The sequence below is a fragment of the Mytilus galloprovincialis genome, chromosome 6 (assembly GCF_965363235.1).
Source record: "Mytilus galloprovincialis chromosome 6, xbMytGall1.hap1.1, whole genome shotgun sequence".
Lineage (NCBI taxonomy): Eukaryota > Metazoa > Mollusca > Bivalvia > Mytilida > Mytilidae > Mytilus > Mytilus galloprovincialis.
In genome coordinates, this window is record NC_134843.1 from 30344506 (window position 1) to 30367859 (window position 23354).

At 31.8% G+C, this 23354-nt stretch overlaps 1 protein-coding gene across 1 annotated transcript in view; it reads right to left on the bottom strand.

The window, feature by feature from the left end:
• Nucleotides 1–23354, bottom strand: part of LOC143079338 (multidrug resistance-associated protein 1-like) — a 46021-nt gene that overhangs the window by 16848 nt on the left and 5819 nt on the right. The window contains exons 3-22 of the mRNA XM_076254593.1: nt 21202–21336; nt 18246–18374; nt 16841–16966; nt 15234–15295; nt 14477–14617; nt 12685–12927; nt 11806–12001; nt 10255–10441; nt 8336–8469; nt 7707–7844; nt 6882–7028; nt 6030–6114; nt 5724–5790; nt 4679–4805; nt 4154–4330; nt 3605–3772; nt 2797–3001; nt 2074–2170; nt 819–966; nt 191–422 (exon numbers count right to left, since the gene is read on the bottom strand). Coding sequence (XP_076110708.1) covers nt 191–422; nt 819–966; nt 2074–2170; nt 2797–3001; nt 3605–3772; nt 4154–4330; nt 4679–4805; nt 5724–5790; nt 6030–6114; nt 6882–7028; nt 7707–7844; nt 8336–8469; nt 10255–10441; nt 11806–12001; nt 12685–12927; nt 14477–14617; nt 15234–15295; nt 16841–16966; nt 18246–18374; nt 21202–21336 — 2944 coding nt within the window. The remainder of the gene's footprint in view (nt 1–190; nt 423–818; nt 967–2073; nt 2171–2796; nt 3002–3604; nt 3773–4153; nt 4331–4678; nt 4806–5723; nt 5791–6029; nt 6115–6881; nt 7029–7706; nt 7845–8335; nt 8470–10254; nt 10442–11805; nt 12002–12684; nt 12928–14476; nt 14618–15233; nt 15296–16840; nt 16967–18245; nt 18375–21201; nt 21337–23354) is intronic.

Genomic DNA, 23354 nt, shown 5'->3' on the forward strand with positions numbered 1-23354 from the left:
TAGATCTAAACAATTCACCAAAGTTTCATAAGAACTGCTGAAAGCATTTTCAAGTTTTTGACCGAAAACTGGAAAATCCCCCTCTTTTATGAATAAAACCCAGAAACTCAGTAACTCACGCTGAATTATTCCAAGACCACCACAAACCCCAAGCAACATCATATTTCTATCTCTGTACTCAATTACTCACCCTGAACTATTCCAAGACCACCATAAACCCCAAGGAACATCATATTTCTATCTTTGTACTCAGTTGTATTAGCTTTGCTCCTGTCCTGTAACTCCTTATCATCAGTCCACTGACTTAACCAGATATTAGAGGCTATAGACGCCCCTTGGTATAATAGATACAGGATAAAAATCCAGAATGCAGCCCCTAGTCCTATAGCTCTCAGATACATCATAAATACTTTCCAAGCAACCTTAAAGAAAATATATACAGTTAAACCAAGATATACCAAGCTGGTTGTTAGTCAGATTCTCTGACAATCAAATTTTGTAAATTCAGAAACTTTTGAATGCATTTAATTATTGCAATTATCAGAAATGTTCGAAAATGTGAGGTTTAATCATTGTGATTTTCAGAAAATGCTATAATCATGTTAATAAAACTGTTTTATCCAAAGTTAAAAAAAATTGGCAGTAATATTCTAGGCTAAAAACTATTCATACAAGACATCTTTTTCGGCAAACACAATTTGTACAAGACATCTTTTTTTGAAAACATCATTCATACAAGACATGTTTTTGGCCAATATAATTCAATATCCAATATATCTATCTCATATCGAAGTATACAATATGACAAATCAAATCACCTTTCCCTTCTCCCTTTTTTCATCCTCTATCAGTTTTTCCACATCCTTCTTGTCTTTTGTGGGAGTAGGCAATGGTTTACATTCCAGAGCATCAAATGTTGATATTCCACGGCTCAATGCAGTTTTCTTGGCATGACCCTTTGAACTTCTACAAATTAAAAGTTAGTGGTTTTAAAGAACAAAATAAGAGCATCCAACTTTGTTATTTTTCCATTAGTTCTAATGCTAGATGTAGTCATTCTAAAGTTTATGGTGATGAGAATAAAAATGAAGCAAAAGTGTGATGAAGAGAGTAAAATTTCAACATTGTTTTATTATGGTTCACCAAATTACAGATACACCTTAGTTTATTAAACTCAGGCCTAATGCCAATCTCAACAGTGTCAGACAAATATTTACGATATTTAATTCATTCATTATTATTGTTTTTACACAACATTGAAAATTTGTAAAATTTATAATGTCACACTTAAAGCACAACTTTTCCTAATGGTAAGAGATATCAAAACAAAACTTCAAAGCACATACTGTGTTGCCAGTATGGTTCTGTTGTAACCTTGCTTTTTGCTTGAAGTGATATAAACCTATGATATAAGTTTCATAAAATTCTGGTTAGTATTGTACATTTGAGAGCACTAACAAGACAGATGAACGCATGGTATTTCTATTTTTCCCACAAAGTATTGTACTGGGAACAACAATGTTTATTATTATGTTGCCATTATCAAAAGTGATGGAATACTGACCACCAGATTTCACTTTGCATGTCCCAGGTGGAATATCCATGCCAGAAGTTCCAGTATTAAATAACACCAAATGACTAACCTTTTCCTGACTTTACTTTCATCTCCTGAAGTAGCAGTACCAGTATCTGAGGTAACAGATTCTAGTAATACCATCCAATGACTAACCTTTTCCTGACTTTACTTTCATCTCCTGAAGTAGCAGTACCAGTATCTGAGGTAACAGATTCTAGTAATACCATCCAATGACTAACCTTTTCCTGACTTTACTTTCATCTCCTGAAGTAGCAGTACCAGTATCTGAGGTAACAGATTCTAGTAATACCATCCAATGACTAACCTTTTCCTGACTTTACTTTCATCTCCTGAAGTAGCAGTACCAGTATCTGAGGTAACAGATTCTAGTAATACCATCCAATGACTAACCTTTTCCTGACTTTACTTTCATCTCCTGAAGTAGCAGTACCAGTATCTGAGGTAACAGATTCTAGTAATACCATCCAATGACTAACCTTTTCCTGACTTTACTTTCATCTCCTGAAGTAGCTGTACCAGTATCTGAGGTAACAGATTCTAGTCGCTCTAAAATCTTACTCTTCATCTGTTGTACTGAAAAGAATAATATAAAAAGACTTTCTAAATACATGGGTTTTTTTCTTTCAGAAAGTATTTTCAATTTAACTTTGTGATTCCACAAATTTGAAATAATAGACCTTCTTATGGTCTTGAATTTTTGCATGGGGTTTCAGCAATTTTAAAAGGATAAAATATCTTTTCAAAGCAAATTTTTGGCTTGGAACCATCATGATCTTAATCCAGTAAAGAACTAATAATGCATAAGATTTATAAAGTGCTATTTTCACCTTTAACCATAATGTCAGAAAAGGCAACAGCTCAAAAATCCTACATACATGTAGCTATCCAAAAAAAAATTTAAATGCATACTCAAATGATCTTCAATTTTCAAACCTTAGCTTGCATTTTAAAATCATCATTATAAGTGATATCAAAGAGTGTTAGACCTTGGTTAAGAGAAATAACTCTTAAAATCTTCAGTACAAATGTGTCAACCATTTTCATAAAAATATTCCAAGCTTTTAAGTTACATAGATTACTACCAATCTGTTTCAGGTAAATACTTAAAAAAAATTGACAAAACACATACCTGATTTAAAGAATTAACTCCCTGAACTATTAAGGTCTACCCCCTAAAAATAAACAACTTTATAACCTACTTTCTGGGTCCTCCTCTTCCTCTTCTTCATCGTCCTCAGTCTCTGCTTTCTGGGTGAGGTAAGCCTTTAAGAACTGTGCAAATGGTCCTTCATGGCTCATTAACTCCTCATAGGAACCCATCTCTGATATAACACCATCAGACATAACAACAACAGTGTCAACCATTGGTAACCAATGGATACCATGTGTCACCAAAACTCTTGTCTGAAACAAAAAATACCATTGTAATGTATGATCAATACCATGTCAATTGTATAGGAATGCTATTGGTAATGAATACCATTTCTTATTTGAATGCAATTCCATTTTAGTAAAAAATATCAGAAATCAACACATTCCAGAGTACAATGTAAAATATCACAGTGCAGCAAAATGGAAGGATTACTATCATTGGGTAATATAAAGGAATTAAAAAATATCTTTTTCATTTTAATTTACACTAAGAAGTGACCAAAATAAACAAACAATTTCAGGGGCAAGGAGGATTGCAAAAGGTCTTAGATGATAAAGTAGGCTAAATATTATTCATGGTGAAAGTCCCATAACTCATGGAAACATTGTTAAAACATTTGAACTTATTTGATATTATCTTTTACAACTTTACCCCATATAACCTTTGTTATGAGGAAATTCTGTGTAAATTTAAAGTGGTAACATACAATAAATTGACTTTCTGTTTTGTTCAAATTTAAATTTTTGTCTGGTACAGATGAATTTGTGAATGTACATTGATATACAATATGAGATTTTGCTTATTTTCCATTTAAGCCTTCAAGAACAACAACTACACTGTAAAATCTTACTCACCTTATGTTGTAATAATCCTTCTCGGCCAACCACATTCTTGAAGATATGTTTTCCTACATGTGAATCTACAGCACTGAGTGGATCATCTAACATATAAACATCAGCATTATTGTATACAGCTCTCGCCAAACTGATTCTCTGCTTCTGTCCACCACTCAAATTAATTCCCTGTAAAACACATATAACAAATTCCAAGCTAACATGTTGATTTGGTAAACCATCTAAGGTGTCAGACCACCAATTCACTCCCTTAAACGTATGAAAAAGCAGCCCTACTCTTGATAAAAAATTATGCTTTTGATGCCATTGTTTTTCTAAACTACGGTAACCAACAAATTTGCAGAAATGAAATTTTTGAAAGAGAAATATATTTAGACTATTTTGAGCCAAAATTTACTTGTCTATGAGTTTGCATTAACAATTGAGGATAAATGCCCTCTATAGTATACTAATTTAAGATTTCCAAAAAAACAGGGGTTCATTTTAGTAGTATTTGGCTTCCATGACTTTTGTCCTGGTACTTTCTGTCCTACATTCTTCTTATAATACCTTTTCTCCAATCTCTGTCAGATCTCCACCTGTCAGTATTTCAAAGTCTGACTTAAGAGCACAAGCCTCAACAACATTGTTATATTTACACTGGTCCATCTCTTTACCAAATAATATATTATCTCTAACAGTGGCATTCTGTATCCACGCTTGCTGTGGCACATAGGCTATTGAACCCTGGCAACAAAATACATATAACAATTATCTTGCGTTTCCTAGTCTAAGAATACTTACAAATCTATGGCATTTAAGATTTTTACAGAGTTCACGAAAAGTGGAAGTCTAAATATTTTAACAATGGAGATAAAGTATCCGCGGAAATAAGTAGGTTTACAGTAACTTATTCAAGGACAGAATAATAAAACCAAATGTTTTTGTTTCCTTTTCAAATATTGATTCTATTTGAGTAACATACTAAGTTTGCTTGTATTGACTATTTCTTATATTTTCCCCTCCTTAGACCCCAATACTAACCTTTATATTAACATTGCCATTAAGTTTCCCTCCCCAGTCCCCAATACTAACCTTTATATTAACATTGCCATTAAGTTTCTCCATTTCTCCCAGAAAGGAAGAGACAAGAGATGATTTCCCAGCTCCTACTGTTCCCACAACTGCTACAAGTGTTCCATCCTTAATCTCTAAATCTATGCTGAAATATACACAAAGAACAACTCACATAAATTTAGTTTCATCTAAATAAAATTTACATAAATTGCAGAGTTCTGAAAATCTTTTTCACCTGGTGGTCCTTGAGGGAAGTATGCTATTTTTTTATTGACAAATATACTGGAATTGTGCTGGTTCTTTGCAAATTTTGGTGGTCAAAACCTTATGAATATCACTTTTCCAGAACTCTGAAGTTTGACATCAATTTCTTTTGAAATAACCAGTGCTTTCTAATAATATTTTAACAGTTTGTTGTACTACTTTTGGGACAAATTATATCAAAATTATAGAAATCTTCATTAGCTCTAACTCAAAATATGGACAATTTTATATTTAGGGGGTCTTGAAATCTTTTGACAGCTTCCGAAATGCTAATTTTTAACCTTTTTTAGCTGGACCAAATCACTACTTGACTTTCAAATTCATGACCCAAATTTTTTAAGTGTAATTTCATCCCCCTACTAGCTATTTGAGGCATAAAACATGAAGAAATTAATTTGGAAAGGGTATAAAAATTGGCAAGTAACACAATGTCCACACTAGGGACTGTATTTGTGGAAATTGAGAATCAAAGGACGATAACTGTGTACTCGAACCAGTTGACCCTTTACAAGGGTTTAGAATTTTCAATTTTTTTTCAATTTAAAAAAAAATAAAAATAGGCAATTTTTTGGTAAAATATGGTCCTCTAATTCTCAGAACCATACACCATAACATTAAATCATTAATCAGCACCTTTAGTATGAGTAAATAAAAGTACTATGTTGTGGGTACCAATAGTTTTGTTTTACTTTACATTTTATTATCTTTACATATGCTGTCAATGTAGATACAAATAAAAACAGGACACAAAATAAATAAGATCTTCTATAATACAGACTATAACAATATCAAATCTTACTCTTTCAAGGCTGGTTGAAGTTCTTTGTCCCAGCTGAATGTTCCTCCTTCTACTTTAATTGCTACACCTATTAACAAATAGATTAGTTTAGTTCAAACATATTTATTTAAAGTGGATTGGGAAACAAGTTTTTTGCAACTTATATTAAAGAACAGATTCTGATGATATTTTGGAAACTCAATGATTCTATACAATGACAAAAATATTATAAATAACAGAGAGATCTACATAGAATACAAGTAAGAAATCTGAGACTTCAAAATGGGCATACAAGCTTTTAAACAAATACTATGGTTTAAGATTTACCTTCTAATGGTCTGTGCTGGACACTATCAGGGTCAAGGTCACCGTTCTTCAAAAACTTGCTCAATCTTGTAATAGATACGTTCAGCTGAGAACATAAACAAAATATATCTGCTGTTAATGCTGCAGGTTAATATGCTTGCAGTGTTTTGGATATTTTGCTGTATTCAGCTCACTATATAATTAACCAATTTTCTGTATGATGAAAAGATGGAGGTTTGAATGCCAAGTTTTCTGCATAAAAAAGAACCATTGCAACAACTCTGTGAGGGGTGGATACAAAGGAAATAACATAAAATACTTTGTTTAACTTATTTTTCTTCTTGAAATCTTACTTATTAATATTTATAAATTTCACACATGAGCATATGCACATATTTGTAATTATGTAAACAAAGTGGTGTACATCTGCTAGGGAAAGTCTTTAGTCAGAAAGATCATATTAACCTCAATTTTTTTCTTAATTATGTGATAGTTGCATACCTGCAATTAGATGGACGAAATGAAATAAAGGTCATGACTGGCAAACTGACAAACACAACAGTTTTAAAAGCTGTGATTAGGAGTAATGGCAAATCATTGTTCTTATAAAGATGATCTGTTTCCAACCAACAGACTTCAAGGCCTTGACTTATATTATAAATAATATCAAATAAGGTTGATAATTTACAGAATTGTCAATTTTACTACCAAAAGTCGGTTGTTCTCTCCAGGCACTCCGGCTTCCTCCATCAATAAAAACTGACCAAAATTGCACATAAGTAGTGCAGAAAGTGGCGTTTAGCACCAATCAATCAATCAATCAATATAATTTACAAAACAGCTTTTGGGAATCTGAATATATTATATATTTACCTGTATTACATAAGATATCATCATGGGTAGAAGATTGATCGGAAACCTGAGTATATTAAACAATGACAAGGACACAAAAGCTTTCTGTGCGTCCAGGTAATTCTCATCTGATATTAGTACATAGGTGGCAAACGAGGCAAGTGTTACCTGAAATATAATGTGCAAACTATCTATTATGCATACATGTATATCATTTTATAACAGTAGTATTAAAACTTTGGGTAGCTAGCTGAACTTTTGGCTCTGATTAACCCTACATTTGTGTCCAAATAACCTTCTGGCGTCATACAATAATCACTTTTTGATTACGACATCCATTTTTAAAATTGTAAGTCAACATCTTCATACTTGTGTGGGTTGAAGTAGTGGTGGAAAAATTTGCATACAGTGCCCTAAGAAACTAGTTTAACCTTTTCTGTCCCATGAAAGAAGCCTGTAAATCTGTGGTTGTCTTTTGTTGCTGTGTTACATATTTGTTTTTCATTCATTATTTTGTACATTTTTCTTGTTTGACTTGTTTTACTTCTGTCAATGGCAGGCCTTTTATAGCTGACACTGTGATATGGGCTTTTCTCATTGTTGAAGGCAAATACAGTGACCAATAGCAGTTTATTTCTGTGTCATTTGGTCTCTTGTGGAAAGTTGTCTCATTGGCAATCATACCACGTAATCTCCTTTTATTATGAGAGAGATACATTACTTAATATAACCTGATTTCCAAAATTTCAATAAAAAATATACATATTTTCATGTCAGTACAGAATAATGCACCATTGAAGAAATTTAAATCCACAAGTGCTCATCAATCTTGTGTAAAAATCTTACCAGAAAAGGGGCACAAGTGAAGGAGAAGGTACTAAATGCCTGGAGGTAGCCATATCTCTTAAGAATATCCAGTTCTTTATTTCTGATGTCTAAAATTTTCTTCTGGAATGATTTTTCCCAAGCATACAGTTTCAATACCTACAAAGATACAAGGCAATAAGTTAGGCATCCCATTATTGTTTCATTATAACTACAGATAGTTAATGTGAACATAGACAGTCCCATTTTTTCTGATCTGAAATTCAAATTTTGTATATATCAAATGATATTTTCTTATAGCAAAATACATACACAAACCATGTTTCTAAAGTGCCTGTAGTTCAGTGGTTGTTGTTGGTTTGTGTCTGTCGTATATACATTAATTGTAAATTGTTTGTTATAAATTAGGTCATTTCATTTCTCCTTTGAATTGTTTCACATTTTTTATGTCAGGGCATTTTATGGATGATTATACCGTATAAGTTTTTCACATTGTTATGTGATGACCTATAATCTACTTATTGAACTCTAGTAGATAGTTGTCTCATTGGCAATCATGTACCACATCTCTTTATTCTAAAATATCATATCTTTTTTTTTATACCTAAAGAGAACCTCCTAATTTCTGTGATAAACTCTCTCGTCCATACCTTAATACCACTGAGAACTTCATTCATTAGCTTCAGTCTAGCATCTTTGTATCTCATCAGAGCTGTCTGCATGTTACGTTGTTTCACAGAGATGGCACCATTTATGGGAATTAACAAAATCATAACTGCAAGTCCTGTTAACAGAAAAAATCTTAGCATCATTACTTTTTCAGACATCGTTACTTAATGCTATTTGTTTTCTTATAATGATTTATATGTATTGATCTCTGCTGTTTATCATTTTTCATGTTGTTTTCGTTGCTATAGCATATATATGCTTTTTGCAATAAAGTATTCATTCATTCAATTCATTCAGTGTTCTCCCCAGGCCGTTTTAGCGTCGCGGTACCGCGACGCTATATTTTTTCACCGTGATGCTATAATAATTCCCGCGACGCTATAATTATTCCCGCTACGCTATAATTATTTTGAAGATGCTATTTTACTTGTCCTCAATTTTAAACTTTCATCTATTATCGATTATGATCATAAAAATTATATTACCTTTAATTGTAATCCCTTTAAGTCGGACACTAAAGGCAATTAAGAGATTAAATAGCTAGGTGTTAATTGCCCTCAGGGTGATAACTGTTTGGATGCGAATATCCCAAGCTGACAATTGTGACACAACTAAAACCACGTGTCTGCAATCACCAATTTCGACATGGTAAAATGCAATCCCAAAACAATTTGAAATCTACGTTTTGTTCTATTACGAAATATCAAAGATTGAAACGATTTTTTTTTTTTTTTAAAAGGTCGTTTATTTGTGCATCTCTCCAAAAATTACTTTCTTTCTCTTCCGGTAATACGAGAGCGAGAATTTTCGTTTAGAGCTAAACTAAGTTTAATACTTCTTTAAAAAGTTATCATAATTGGCTTAAGTTTATGTTTAATCCATTTAATGCATTAAAAGCGTCTTATTCATGCACAATTTTTTGTCAAACAATGTTTATTCTTGGACTCATTTTCGTAAATTTTTCTACGGCCGCCATTGCACATTTTTGTATAAACTGCGGATCGTAACCGGACCAGATATGAAAAAAATCCGCATTTTCACGATAATGATAACAGAGTGACAGTAGACATAAAAAATATACCAAGAGAGAAAACTACGCATTAACAGACTTTTTGTTAGATAACTTTGTTAAAAATACATATCATTTTGATGTAAAGATAAGAAACAACTGGGACTAATTCATTGAGTGCCATGAAACAATGAATTTCATAAACATGATAAAAAAAAGTTTTTAAATTGATTTTTTTTTGCTACTTTTGCTACTTTATCTTTACTTGATATAATATAATAATAGTTAATTTTGTGTACTAGATTTTTAGTTTTGTATATAAACAGGTTGATCTATAATGAACCATTCATTCATTTGACTTATTGTTGGGTAACTGAAACCACATATTTATTTTTATTTGGCACAAGAGGAAAAAAATAATTCTGTTACTATAAATGAATAAAGAAAACATAAACTGAAACAACTGTTTTGTGGTTATAGTTTAATTGTATTCTCAGTTATGAACTGAACAATCTAAACTAAAACATATAAAGGAAATAGAGTATCAACGCGACGCGACAAACGACATTAAAAAAAATACAGTAATTTTTTTTACACAAAATGTGATGCTATCCAAAATTTCTGGGGAGAACACTGTCATTAGAATAATATCTACGGTAATTGCCTGTTTAATTTTTACTTTGTATGAACTGAATATTTAAGTAAAACTGAACTTAAGCTACTAGTAACTGCAGTCAGCATCAAAACATTGTCACATACGAGAATAACTAAATAAATTCTTTAAATTTTCTTTGTTCAAAGGGACATAACTCTAGGAAACTACATGAAGTAAAAGGAGGGGTTTGATTCGATAAAATCCAGTTTCATACAATAATTAGATTCTATACATACCTGCCAAAACAGATGGTCCTAATTGTTGCCATAGTAACAATGTAGCCAATACAATCTGGAATGGTGCAGACCACAACATCCACAGATATCCAGACATATCCTGAAGTCTCTGACAATCCACGCCCATCAGGTTTACAATCTCACCTACAGTGGATGTCTTCCGTGCTTCATTGTTCATTGTAAGGGACTGTTTAAAAAGATCAAATCGTTAGATATAAAAAGATGTTGTATGAGTGCCAATGAGACATCTCTACATCCATGTCATAATTTGTAAAATAAACCATTATAGGTCAAAGTGAGTTCTTATACACAGAGCCTTGGCTCACACCAAAAAGCAAGCTATAAAGGGCCCCAAAAATAACTTTGTTACTAAGGAGTGAACTCTTTATTTTAATGTTATGGACTACAGTTATTATAGAATGATACAAGAAACATGTCCTGTGGATTCATTTATATTAGTGGATACTAATTTTCTTAGATTGAGAAAAGAAGAATTGTAGGAGGGGGTGTCATCCTAAAAAATAAATTCATCATTAATTCCAGGGTCCTGGTGAATGTAAATCCCAAAGTCCTGTGAAAATAACAGACCATCCTGAATTCCTGCAATAAAAAGGCCTGATCCTTTATGTCTGTAAAAAGATGCTTCCATACATCAGGAACATTTATACTTTCATAGAAACTGTTGTAGATTTTGTGGTTTTGACAAATTCTGAATACTGGCCTACAGGGGTTATATTTCCGTGTTTGTTTTTTTTTTTAATTTGTGGCTCTCCCTATACCAATGAAATTCATGAGTTTTGATACCACCCAATTTAAAATGAATCAACAGTACTGATTTTTATACTTTAATACCCTATTCATTTTATGGATCAAGTCAAATGAATACCTTGATATTTCATTATACATGGATAATGTGTTAACTTTAGATAAGACCGAAATTATACAGTTTTCCAGTGGGAATAGGAGAAGTTTTGGACCCTAAGAATTTAGACTGTACAGAGTGCAAAATACTCAGAGTAGATAAAATGGTACTTTGTATTGTTTTATTTTCATGAATATTAGCATAATTTTTGTGGTTATTTATTTCTTACTTCTGTCAAATTTTACATATATTCTTATAGAAAATTTGTGTGATCAATCATATTCATGGTTTCTCTGTATCCACAAACAAACAAAAAAAATAAATTGATATCCACTTTAGAGTAAAAGAGCAGTATAATAAGGTGTAGTATAATGCCGCCTTTTGACGCCCGTGTAGTGACCCAGTTCTAATGTCTTACTTAAGAAAAATCTGCATCAGACTTAATAAAATTTGTATCTAATATAAACAGAATATTCATGAGAATTTCTAACTGGAATTTCATTGATGAAATATTTGTTTTTCGCAATTCAATTTAAATACTCAAAACCTGATGTTGCTTTTCTTATTTAAAAAATACTATGTGAATCAAGCATGTAAAAAGAAAAAAAATAATTCAATGGAGGGGTTAACATCAAGGAATATTTTGAAATTTGTGTAAAAGAGTGTAAAACTATTTGCATCATACAAACCTTTTTATAAACAGCAGCAATCATTGCTGATCGGGCCCTCATCCCTGTACTCATACCAATGTGAAAATTCTGATGGAAAAATGTTGACTGTAGAAATGACACAATAAAGAAAGCTCCAGCTAATGTATAACCATGCCATTCTGGTTCTGTATTTTTACCACCTGCATTTTTGTTTGTTGTGTAACTGATCAAAGCACTGAAATTTTCAATGGTATATCTATTAACATTCCTATTTTCCTAATGGTAAACTTTCTATATTCAAATATTTATATTTGCAATCCAGAGGCAGCCATTTTTCTGATATTTCCTCATTCTTATTATTTCATGTAATCAGCAATCAATAGAAAATTTGATCATTTATCTATTTTTCTTATCACTAGTTTTGAATGATATATTGAGATCAAAACATCCACTTGTTATTAACCTGAAGAAACACCCACCCCTGTAATTATTGGACATTTATTGCTATTTAGAGTCATTGACTGAGCTTCACCATTTGGGCTTTTTTGAAGAGCAGATAAATATACAACAAAGATGCAAAAACTTTGGGGAGTTATTAAATGTTTGTACAGAACTGAATTTACAAATAATTTAATAGGAACTTTTCTTTTCCTGAAGTGGCATTTAGTGGGGCTGTTTCGGGTTGCCCAAGTTGTGAAAAATTAATCTCTCTTTGTACCCCAAAAATTTTACCAAATCTGTAAAAATATCTGAGCTTTAAAACTAGCCATCATACACATCCAAGTTTACAATATAGACAGAGGAATGGAGGAAAAGGCTACCATTGTTGCCAATGTGAAATGAATTATGCATCTTGACCCATTTCAATTTTCAATATTGTAATGACATACAAAAAGAAAAATGTTATTTTATACGTACCTTAAAAGTATAGGTGAGGTAAACTGCATCAAATCATACATGAATTTACAGAACCATGCTCTCAAAAAGGATGGTCCATATATTTTACACAGTACTTTAAATAGGGAGCCTTTATTTTCTTTCTTTGCTGGCTTTCCTGTTTTAAACGTAACAGATGGTTGTCTTGACAACAATGGTGTTTTCTCTGACGATCGATGTTCACGATTAATGGATTGTGCAGGTGGACTATATGAGACACTTTTTCTACAAATAAAGGTTTCAAAATTTATCAAATTAAAATATATCAAAATTTGCTGACAATAACATTTCTTTCCGCAGCATTCCATTAATCAAGATTCTTTCAGAAGGAAAAATGCTGTTTTTTTAATGGTTAAAGTTAGTTCATTTGTCTACCAAATGTATTATAACTATATGTCAAAATTTTAAAAAGCAGTAATAATATCATTATTATTTTCAACTGGTTCTGACTGCTATACAAATGTTTCATTAACACCAGAGAACTATAATTCTATTTCAATAACAAATTTTGTAATGAGCAACTAAACTTTCTCTTTGAACAATAAAAGATTACAAAATCTCCCTTCACCTTAAGCTATTTTTTTTCTTTTTCATACGAATGCAATACACACACTATAATGCTTACAAAATTTAAACAACTTTTCAATGTTAGTTTTGTTTATCTATCAAAGTTCAATTGGTAAAATAAATGCATGATCTTGCTTTAAATTTTGCACAAAACATGTACTTTTAAAGTGAAGGAAGTGACAAACAAAAACAAAAGTTAAATTCTGAAAATATAAAGTTGCTAACATTATTTGGTTGAGGGGTAATTAAAAGTTCTAACATTACTAACACATTATTCCCATTCTCAAAACAAAACAATGTAATTGAGAATAGTGACTAACTTTTTCATAAGGTTTGTATGGAGAAAAATACAATTGTTCTTTTGTATAGGACTTTCTAGAAACTCACTTAAGGATGTAATTAGGTGAGGTTTTGGAATTTGTGTCAAAAAAAATTTGATTCCATAAATGAGTTCTGTAAAGGGCTACACCAGGATGTGAACAGTGAGGGATAGGAATTAGTAATGAGTACAGTCATTGGGAATAATCAAGTGCTCAGGAATGTCTGTTGATATTGCTTACTTATCTATTGAGAGTTCTTCATCTATTCTACAAAGTGACATGGATGATGCTTTAATACATATGTAAAGTCATTGAAGTTGATACTTCATACACAAGTAAAGGATCACTGTGCTTGTCATTAAAGTCATATTTATAGACAGAACACTGTTTTGAAAAATAATTTTCAAATAAAAAGCACACACCTATCAAAGGAACCAAAAAAAATGCTTCAGTTCAAGATTATTTCAAATATAAACTCGTTTTTGATACCTAATCTTAAATATATTTTTCAAAGGTTAAAATGTTTAGAAGTCTTATATACTGCTACTCCTCCCTATAAAACATCACATATTTTTTTAATAATTTTATTTTTTACTTATTATAGGAAGCAAAAATAGCATGAAATACATACTTGATTAAACTTTTGAAAAGTCAAAATTTGTGAATAAAAAAAGAACTAATAAAGACATTGACATGATTGATGGTCCCATACAGTATGATTACAGAAATCCTAACAATTTTTTAATTGATCGACAGTTGGCATTTAATGCTCTTTGTTATTTTGTTGGAACTAGTTTTCATTCATGGTAGATTTAAGTCTAAGTACTCTGAGAAAACCCCTAAAAGATATTTAAATGGAGATTATAGAAGCAAATAACTATACAAACTCTCTGATCTTTTCATGTTTTGCATATTCCTTTTTCCAAGCTTCATCAAAGGTTGGTATAACAACATCACTTTTGTCTCTTGGGTGAAGTTCTGAAATATCAGCTTCTTCTAATGGTTTCTTGTATCCTATTATAATCAGTCTGAAAAGACATTTAAAGAGGTAATAACAGTATAAATAATTCCTGATCCAAACCCAAATTAATTTTCAGGGACTGAATTTTCAGCTCTCCCTTGACACCATTGAGAGTATGTTCTTGAGAAACGATGATAGTCTGTCGGAATGGGACAATAAGGTGGACCCATGTTAAGAGAGAGCCATATCTCTTGTATGTAAAAAAACACTCTTGTAGATTCGAAAAAAGAGCAGGATAATGCTGCCACAAGGCAACACTCACACACCCCATGTGGAAAGGGATTAATATATACTATGTTGCAATAACTTGTTTTCCCAATCCACTATAAATAAATATGTGTAAACTACTTAATTCATATTTCTCTGTTTATACATTCTTTCTGATAATATATTGCATTAATACCAAACTGTCTTAAGGAAAGAGGAGAGAATGAAATCTAGTTATTCATCTATCTGCATATAGGAATCAAAAGTGTTCTTTCTTCGTAAATCAAAATAATTATCCATTTTTTCTTCTTCTCTTGATATACTAATTTACATATGGAACATAAAAAGAAGTTAAAGATTAAGGTGTTATAAATTACATATGCTGACCACAAGTTCAGTTGACAACATGTACTCACCCGGTCATCCACCAAAATGTCAAACGTGATAAGAACGAAGATTCTACTTCCAAACATTGTTTCTGAAAAAGTGAATGAAACCTAAATGATGTGTTAGTTCATTTAGTAGTATTGCATCACAGTATACAGCATGAACAACCAATGTTTCAGAACCCATAAGCATGAGTAATAGAGACATTTGAAGCAAAGGTATTTGGTAAATGTCAAAAAAGACAGCAACCCACAAATATAAATAACCAAAAGGACATCTTAAAGCTGAAATTTGCTCATTATAGAAGGCTGTACAGTGACCTATAGTTGTTTTAAACTTCTATATAATTTGGTCCCTAGTCAGACCTGCCAACTATCCCGATTTTCGCAGTATCATCCCGATTTTTATCCCTCAACCCGAATCCCGATATCGGGATCGTAAAACTAGTCAAAATCCTGATTTTCACCAAATATACCCGAAATTATTGTTTACCCATTTTTGAAGTTTTTCTGATCAATTTTTAAAAATCTATAATTTTACCTGGGGACATATTATGACAAGTTAACAACCCTACACTAATCAACAGTCACAACAGGTGTCATAATTAGTGGTTGTATGTAATCAGATTACCTAATGGGTCGTAACAGTCCTCAAAATTAATTTGTATACACAAATTTGGTCAAACAGCCTTTCAATTTTAATCAATTTATCATACAAGCACAATTTGCATCATTTGCCGTAGTTCCACAACAAAATCATAATTTATTGAAAGATGAGAACTGTAATGAACTCTCAAGAAAACATTGTTTATCTTGAAATCTGTTTAATTTTTGAAACCAGACGTCGCGTGTCTATTGATTTAAAATCGACGCCATTTTGAATTCACTTCTACTGTGTTACTGTATAAGCCTCCGCCGGTAATAGCACCTCTGAATACAAAGAAAGATAACTAAAATTTTATCCATTTTCTCATTGATACTTATAAGACCATATGAAAGACTAAATCAAAATCTGTCTTCATCCTTCTAACTTTAGGACATGTAGTTTTAGGTCTTTTGAGTCAAGGTTCATAGATAGATTAGAAGGTCTTTTGAGGGGGAAAAGGGGGGTCTCTACTTTGAATCCAGTAAAAAACAATGCACACAGAAAAGTCGCTAAAATTGTAATCATTAAAAATCTAGTCGCGCGCTAAATCCCCCATGGAGATTTTCAAAAGTTGGCAGGTCTGCCTAGTGGAGAGTTGTACCATTGGCAATCATAATACATCTTCTTATTTGTACATCTTAAGGTCTACAGTGGATTCATTTATTTTCATGGGTACCAATTTTCGTGGATTGAGAAAAACTTGCATTTTTGTGGATATTTGATTTTGTGGTTTTGGCGGTCTCTGTATACAAAATTATAGAAAATGTTTAATATGTTGAACTTTTAAATTTGTGGTTTATCTCTTCCCATGAAATAGACGAAAATCGTTAGCTCTCAAATAATAATGAATCCATATTATCTGGTAAAGATGACTTTATTCTGAAAACATGTTTTTAAATGGTCTATCTGCCAAACTATGAGAAAGATTCTATTCCTCATCCATAATTCCTCATTTTATAGCACTGCTCTATCTTAGATAAGATGTACTTACTGTATTTAATTCATAATATCCTCTTCTTGTTATCTTCTCAGCAAAACAATGGAGTACAAACTGGACCAATATCAGGAAGAAATACACGTAAAATATACTAAATCTAAAGAAATCCTTATGGTACACCTATAAGACAAAAAGTTAATTAATTCATAATATCCTCTTCTTGTTATCTTCTCAGCAAAACAATGGAGTACAAACTGGACCAATATCAGGAAGAAATACACGTAAAATATACTTAATCTAAAGAAATCCTTATGGTACACCTATAAGACAAAAAGTTAATTAAATGTTGGCTTTTCACATTCTTGGTAAAAAAAAATAGAGGCTCCAAAATACCTCTTTGATTCACCTCTTACCCTTGATGTTTCAAACAATGCTTTATTTATTTGTCATCTTGGGCTGTTTCATAGTCTTTGTCACGATTGTAATGTTTTCTTTTGGACACATTTCCTGTTTTCATACTCTATTCTATTGCCTAACATTGTTATGAATGTTTTTTTTTCTTTTTATGTGTTGCTCGGGCAGAAAACATCAACAATCAATTGGTACAAGTCAGGTTCAAAGCAGCTAAAGAAGAAACAAGTAAAACTGCGAGCTACTGCTCACTGATGATACTCCCGCCGAAATATTTTGGTAAACAGGAAGTTGTCTAGTGATGAATCTAAAATAGCATCAGATGGTGTAGCTGACTAGTATGAACCCTGAAACCAAATTTCAGAAATCCTTGTCTAGTAGTTCCTGAGAAGAATGCAACGAAAATTTTCAACTTGGCTATTATGTTTAAAATGATACAAGTGTTCTGTAAACAGGAAGTAGTCGAGTAATGAATTTGAAAATGCATTCCTTGTCTAGTAGTTCCTGAGAAAAATGCAACGAAAATTTTCAATTTGGCTGTTATGTTTAAAATGATACAAGTGTTCGGTAAACAGGAAGTTGTCGAGTGATGAATCAGAAAACGTATCACACCATGTAGCTGACTCATATAAACCCTGAAATTAAATTTCAGAAATCCTTGTTCAGTAGTTCCTGAGAAAAATGTGACGAAAATTTTCAACTTGGCTATTATGTGTAAAATGATACAAGTGTTAGGTAAACAGGCAGTTGTCGAGTGATGAATCTGAAAACGCATCACACGGTATAACTGACTTATATAAACCCTGAAACAAAATTTCAGAAATCCTTGTCAAGTAGTTTCCCAGAAAAATGCGACGAAAATATTCATGGGACAGATGGGTGGATTGATGGACAGACAGAGGTAAAACAGTATACCCCCTTTTTTCAAAGCGGGGGTATAATTAAACGGAACAGTATACAGTCCAACAAGACCAGGTATGTTTACAGGGAAAGACATACAAGAGATATCATTGGATGATATCAGATCACATGATCATTTATTACTTACATCTTGTTCAATCAATGTGTAGAATGGTATAATTGAAACTACTAACGTCAAAAACCAGAAAATAAATAGAACTCCTGATGTAATAAATCCTCTGATTCTTTCAAGGTATATTAATACTACTGTCAACAACTGAAATAATAAATAAAGCAAATGTTTTAGATGTAATTTTTATTAGAGCATTTATAATCAAGAATTTAAACAAGAACGAAGAACGGTTACTAAAAAATTACATATATATATATATAAACCAGATGCTCCAAAGGGCGTAGCTTTATACGACCGCAGAGGTTGAACCCTGAACGGTTGGGGCAAGTATGGACACAACATTCAAGCTGGATTCAGCTCTAAATTTGGATTGTGATTAAATAGTTGACACAGCATAGGTTTCTGACACAGAATAAATGTGTTCTAATGAACTTAAAATTTTTGTTTTCTCTTAGAGCAATTCACTATGCTGTTGAATATTAATCCTCTCAAAAAAATGTTTGAAGAAATTTTCTTTTTTATTTATGAAATTTCAAATGAGAAAAATTGAACCCAATTTTTTTAATCACATCCTCCTTTCCCTTATTCCAAAACTAATCTCAATTAAAATTTCTAATGGAGTTTGCAACAATAACTACTCATTTAAATACATCATAAAATATTAAGATGTAAAAAAACTGCTTGTTATCACTGAATGGTAAAGATTATTTTAATTTATCAGTTGGTAGTAAAAAGTGAATATACATTGTATATTGTATATAACAAAGATTTAAGTTGATTCTGGATAAAGAAAGATAACTCCAATTAAAAAAAATCTTGCTATTGCACAATATTTTGCAATTAGATATTTCTTGCTTACTATTCTGGACAAAGAAAGATTACTCTAAAAAAAAAAAAATTTGCTATTTCACAATATTGTGCAATTAGATATTTCTTGCCATTGCGCAATACTGTGAAATTGAAAAGACTTGCTATTGCACAATACTTATATAATAATTTTAGATCCTGATTTGGACCAACTTGAAAACTGGGCCCATAATAAAAAATCTAAGTACATTTTTGGATTCAGCATATCAAAGAACCCCAAGATTTCAATTTTTGTTAAAATCAGACTAAGTTTAATTTTGGACCCTTTGGACTTTAGTGTAGACCAATTTGAAAACAGGACCAAAAATGAAGAATCTACATACACAGTTAGATTTGGTATATCAAAGAACCCCATTTATTCAATTTTTGATGAAATCAAACAAAGTTTAATTTTGGACCCGATTTGGACCAACTTGAAAACTGGGCCAATAATAAAGAATCTAAGTACATTTTTAGATTCAGCATATCAAAGAACCTAACTGATTCATTTTTTGTCAAAATCAAACTAAGTTTAATTTTGGACCCTTTAGACCTTAATGTAGACCAATTTGAAAACGGGACCAAAAGTTAAGAATCTACATACACGTCATGACAGTTAGATTCGGCATATCAAAGAACCCCAATTATTCAATTTTGATGAAATCAAACAAAGTTTAATTTTGGACCCTTTGGGCCCCTTATTCTCTTGGGACCAAAACTCCCAAAATCAATACCAACCTTCCTTTTATGGTCATAAACCTTGTGTTTAAATTTCATAGATTTCTATTTACTTATACTAACGTTATGGTGCGAAAACCAAGAAAAATGCTTATTTGGGTCTCTTTTTGGCCCCTAATTCCTAAACTGTTGGGACCTAAACTCCCAAAATCAATACCAACCTTCCTTTTGTAGTCATTAACATTGTCTTTAAATTTCATTGATTTCTATTTACTTTAACTAAAGTTATTGTGCGAAAACCAAGAATAATGCTTATTTGGGCCCTTTTTTGGCCCCTAATTCCTAAACTGTTGAAACCAAAACTCCTAAAATCAATCCCAACCGTTCTTTTGTGGTCATAAACCTTGTGTCAAAATTTCATAGATTTCTATTAACTTAAACTAAAGTTATAGTGTGAAAACCAAGAAAATGCTTATTTGGGCCCTTTTTGGCCCCTAATTCCTAAAATGTTGGGACCAAAACTCCCAAAATCAATACCAACCTTCCTTTTGTGGTCATAAACCTTGTGTTAAAATTTCATAGATTTCCATTCACTTTTACTAAAGTTAGAGTGCGAAAACTAAAAGTATTCGGACGACGACGACGACGCCGACGACAACGCCGACGACAACGTGATAGCAATATACGACGAAAAATTTTTTCAAATTTTGCTGTCGTATAAAAAGCATATAAATGTAATTACAATGTATTATATTTTATAATGCTCCATAATTCACAAGATTCAGTTGAAATTGACTACACACAATGAAAAATACATTTGCCAGTTTTTAAAGTTGAAATATTAAACTTTCTTTGGTCTATCTATTCCTGCAATATTTTAAATCTGCACAATTATCTTACTCAATTCAACAGATTTTTATTCTCTTTCAGTCTCTTTTTATCACACACACATAGGATGGCTACCACAATCAAATCATTGAGTACATGCTAACAAATTTACAAATTAGGTTCCCAGTATGCATATTAGTCGTTTGATCATTATCATTGAGACAGCAACCCACCATTTATTAAATCAAAAAGACTTCTAATAGTTTTCAATGACAGAAGAGAAACGTGACAATGGGTTTTTATCTTTTTACAGAATAAAGCATTATTTCACATATACAGCGGACAATAAATACACTGCCTATACCATTATATAAAGCAGTGTCTCATAGAATTTGACCTTATGCAAGTGCAGTATACATGTACATGTATAATACATTGACTGATTTTGAACATTTATATAGGAAATAAAAGATGAATTTTAGTCTGTATGTAGAGTTTTTTTAACAATTCAAACAGTAACAGACTTTCTGTTGAGATTTTAAAACCAGATAAAAATCTGATATTCATTTAATTTGCACATGGTCGAATTCTAAACGATGTGGCTCATATATCTACTTACATAGGTAGCAGACTTCAGTGAATGAGCTACAAAAAGAGAATTGTAAGTTCTTTTAATGGCTTCTTCATCATCTTTATTATTAGCATCTCGTAGTAATTCAACAATGGACAGGAAATATAATACACCACTAACAAACTGAAAAATATAACATTGTAATTTAATCAAAATTCATTAGCAATAAAAAATTCAACAGTGACCTTATCAAAATTGAAACATAGTCATTTAAGGCAGAATACTTATGTATATATCTCAGGTTAGGGTGAAGATTTGTACTTGTTTAAAGGTTTAAACCAACTGATATTTATGCATCTGTCCTAAGTCAGAAGCCTGTTGTTCAGTCATTTTTAGGTGTCAGAGATTCATAAGTGTTTCTTGTTTTTTTATTTCTAGATAGATTAGACGGTTGATTTTCCTGTTTGAATTGTTTTACACTTATCATGTTTGGGCCCTTTATAGCTTGCTATTCAGTAAATCATTTATAATTATAAAAGAAGTCATATTTCAAACTGCATTAAATGGTGTTAATATAACAAAAATCTGCTTACACATGTCTTTAAAAAAAGTTTTTGGAAATAATTTATTGATTTCATCCCAAATAAATGATTTAATAAAGGTTGTTGATGATGGAAGCATTTGTCCTTGACTGGCTTGACAGCCCTTGCACAGTCAGTTAATGTTTGTCAGGGGTAGTCCCCTACTGGTATCTTGAAATGTACAATCACAGTAAATAATCAGTCTAGTTCTTTGCCCAAATCTGCAAATTCAGAGACAGATTTGCAATTTACTGATTATACTGTTTATTTGTATAAAGAAAACTTAGTCATTCATTGCATTATCGAAAATGTTTTAACAAATACCAAATATTTGTGCTTAAAGAGTTAATTTTTCTTTCTATGCACAAAAATGTATCTTTTCATAAACAATCTAAGCGAATTTTGGCAACTTTGAAACGACTTGTACCTTGAAAAATAGCATGGTGACCTATACTTTTTATCATTTTTTTAAAAAAAGCATATATATAGTAAAATCTTTATTTTGGCAAAGTATAAGAAAATTCTGTCATTTTGTTTCTATACCACTGAACTACCTTAATTACACTATATATAGTCATATACCAGTACACTATTACAGTTATTAGCAACATCTGATGTAAAGGAGTAGGTCCGGTAAGGGCCGATTTTGGCCCCAAATTTCAGTTTCATCTAACGAGATATTTAGGACACTTTTTAAACACTTACGTGTCTATTTTAAATGATTCGATTAGTTTATTCTAAAGATTTTAACTGATTCACTCATTAAAAACGCTCCGATTGAAGCTTAAATATGAAAAATCTATCAAATATGCCAAAAAACGTCACTTTTCAGATTGTTTTCGTCAAAAATGAAAGTGGCCGCATCCGTGTTCATCCTCAACCTTTATATATGTTATGTATTATCATCAAATACAACTTACATTTCAATATTATGAATGAACACGAATGCGGCCACTTTCATTTAAGACGGAAACCGTCTAAAATTTAACTAAAATGCTATGATTGTGAAGATTTCAGTAATTTAGCATGACTTTATGATGCTAGTACACGATATATGTGCGTTGTATTGTCAAAAACAGCACATATTTATTTAGCAGAAGCATTCTACTTTCCAAAAAATAGCTAAAAGATTACATTTTCACAATTTTGCAAAACTGCGTAATTGTGGGGCCAAAAAGGGGTCTTACTGAACCTACTCCTTTAAGACTGATGCAACACAGAGGCTCCCGCAGGGTCAAAAACGACCTGCGACCTCTGGGCTTTTTATAGGCGACTTCCGACCTGAGGGCCTTCTAAAAACGACCTGCGACCTGTAAAATTTGGATAAAACGACCTCCGACCGACTTCCGTCCTCTGTGTTGGGAAAAAAACGACCTGTACATTTCCCTTAAAAACGACCTCACGACGAATTTTAAAGCGACTTTGCGACTTGAGGGGGGTACCCTGTGAGAGTCTCAACACATCACAGGTCCTAATTTTTATTATCTAAATGGACATAACAAGTTATAGCTGTTTTATTTTGTTACCTGAGAGGTTTCCTTGGTGGACAATACATTAAAAAAATGTAGGACCCCTACCTTTTAAACTATGACATGGGAATACAATGAAAAACTTTTTTGT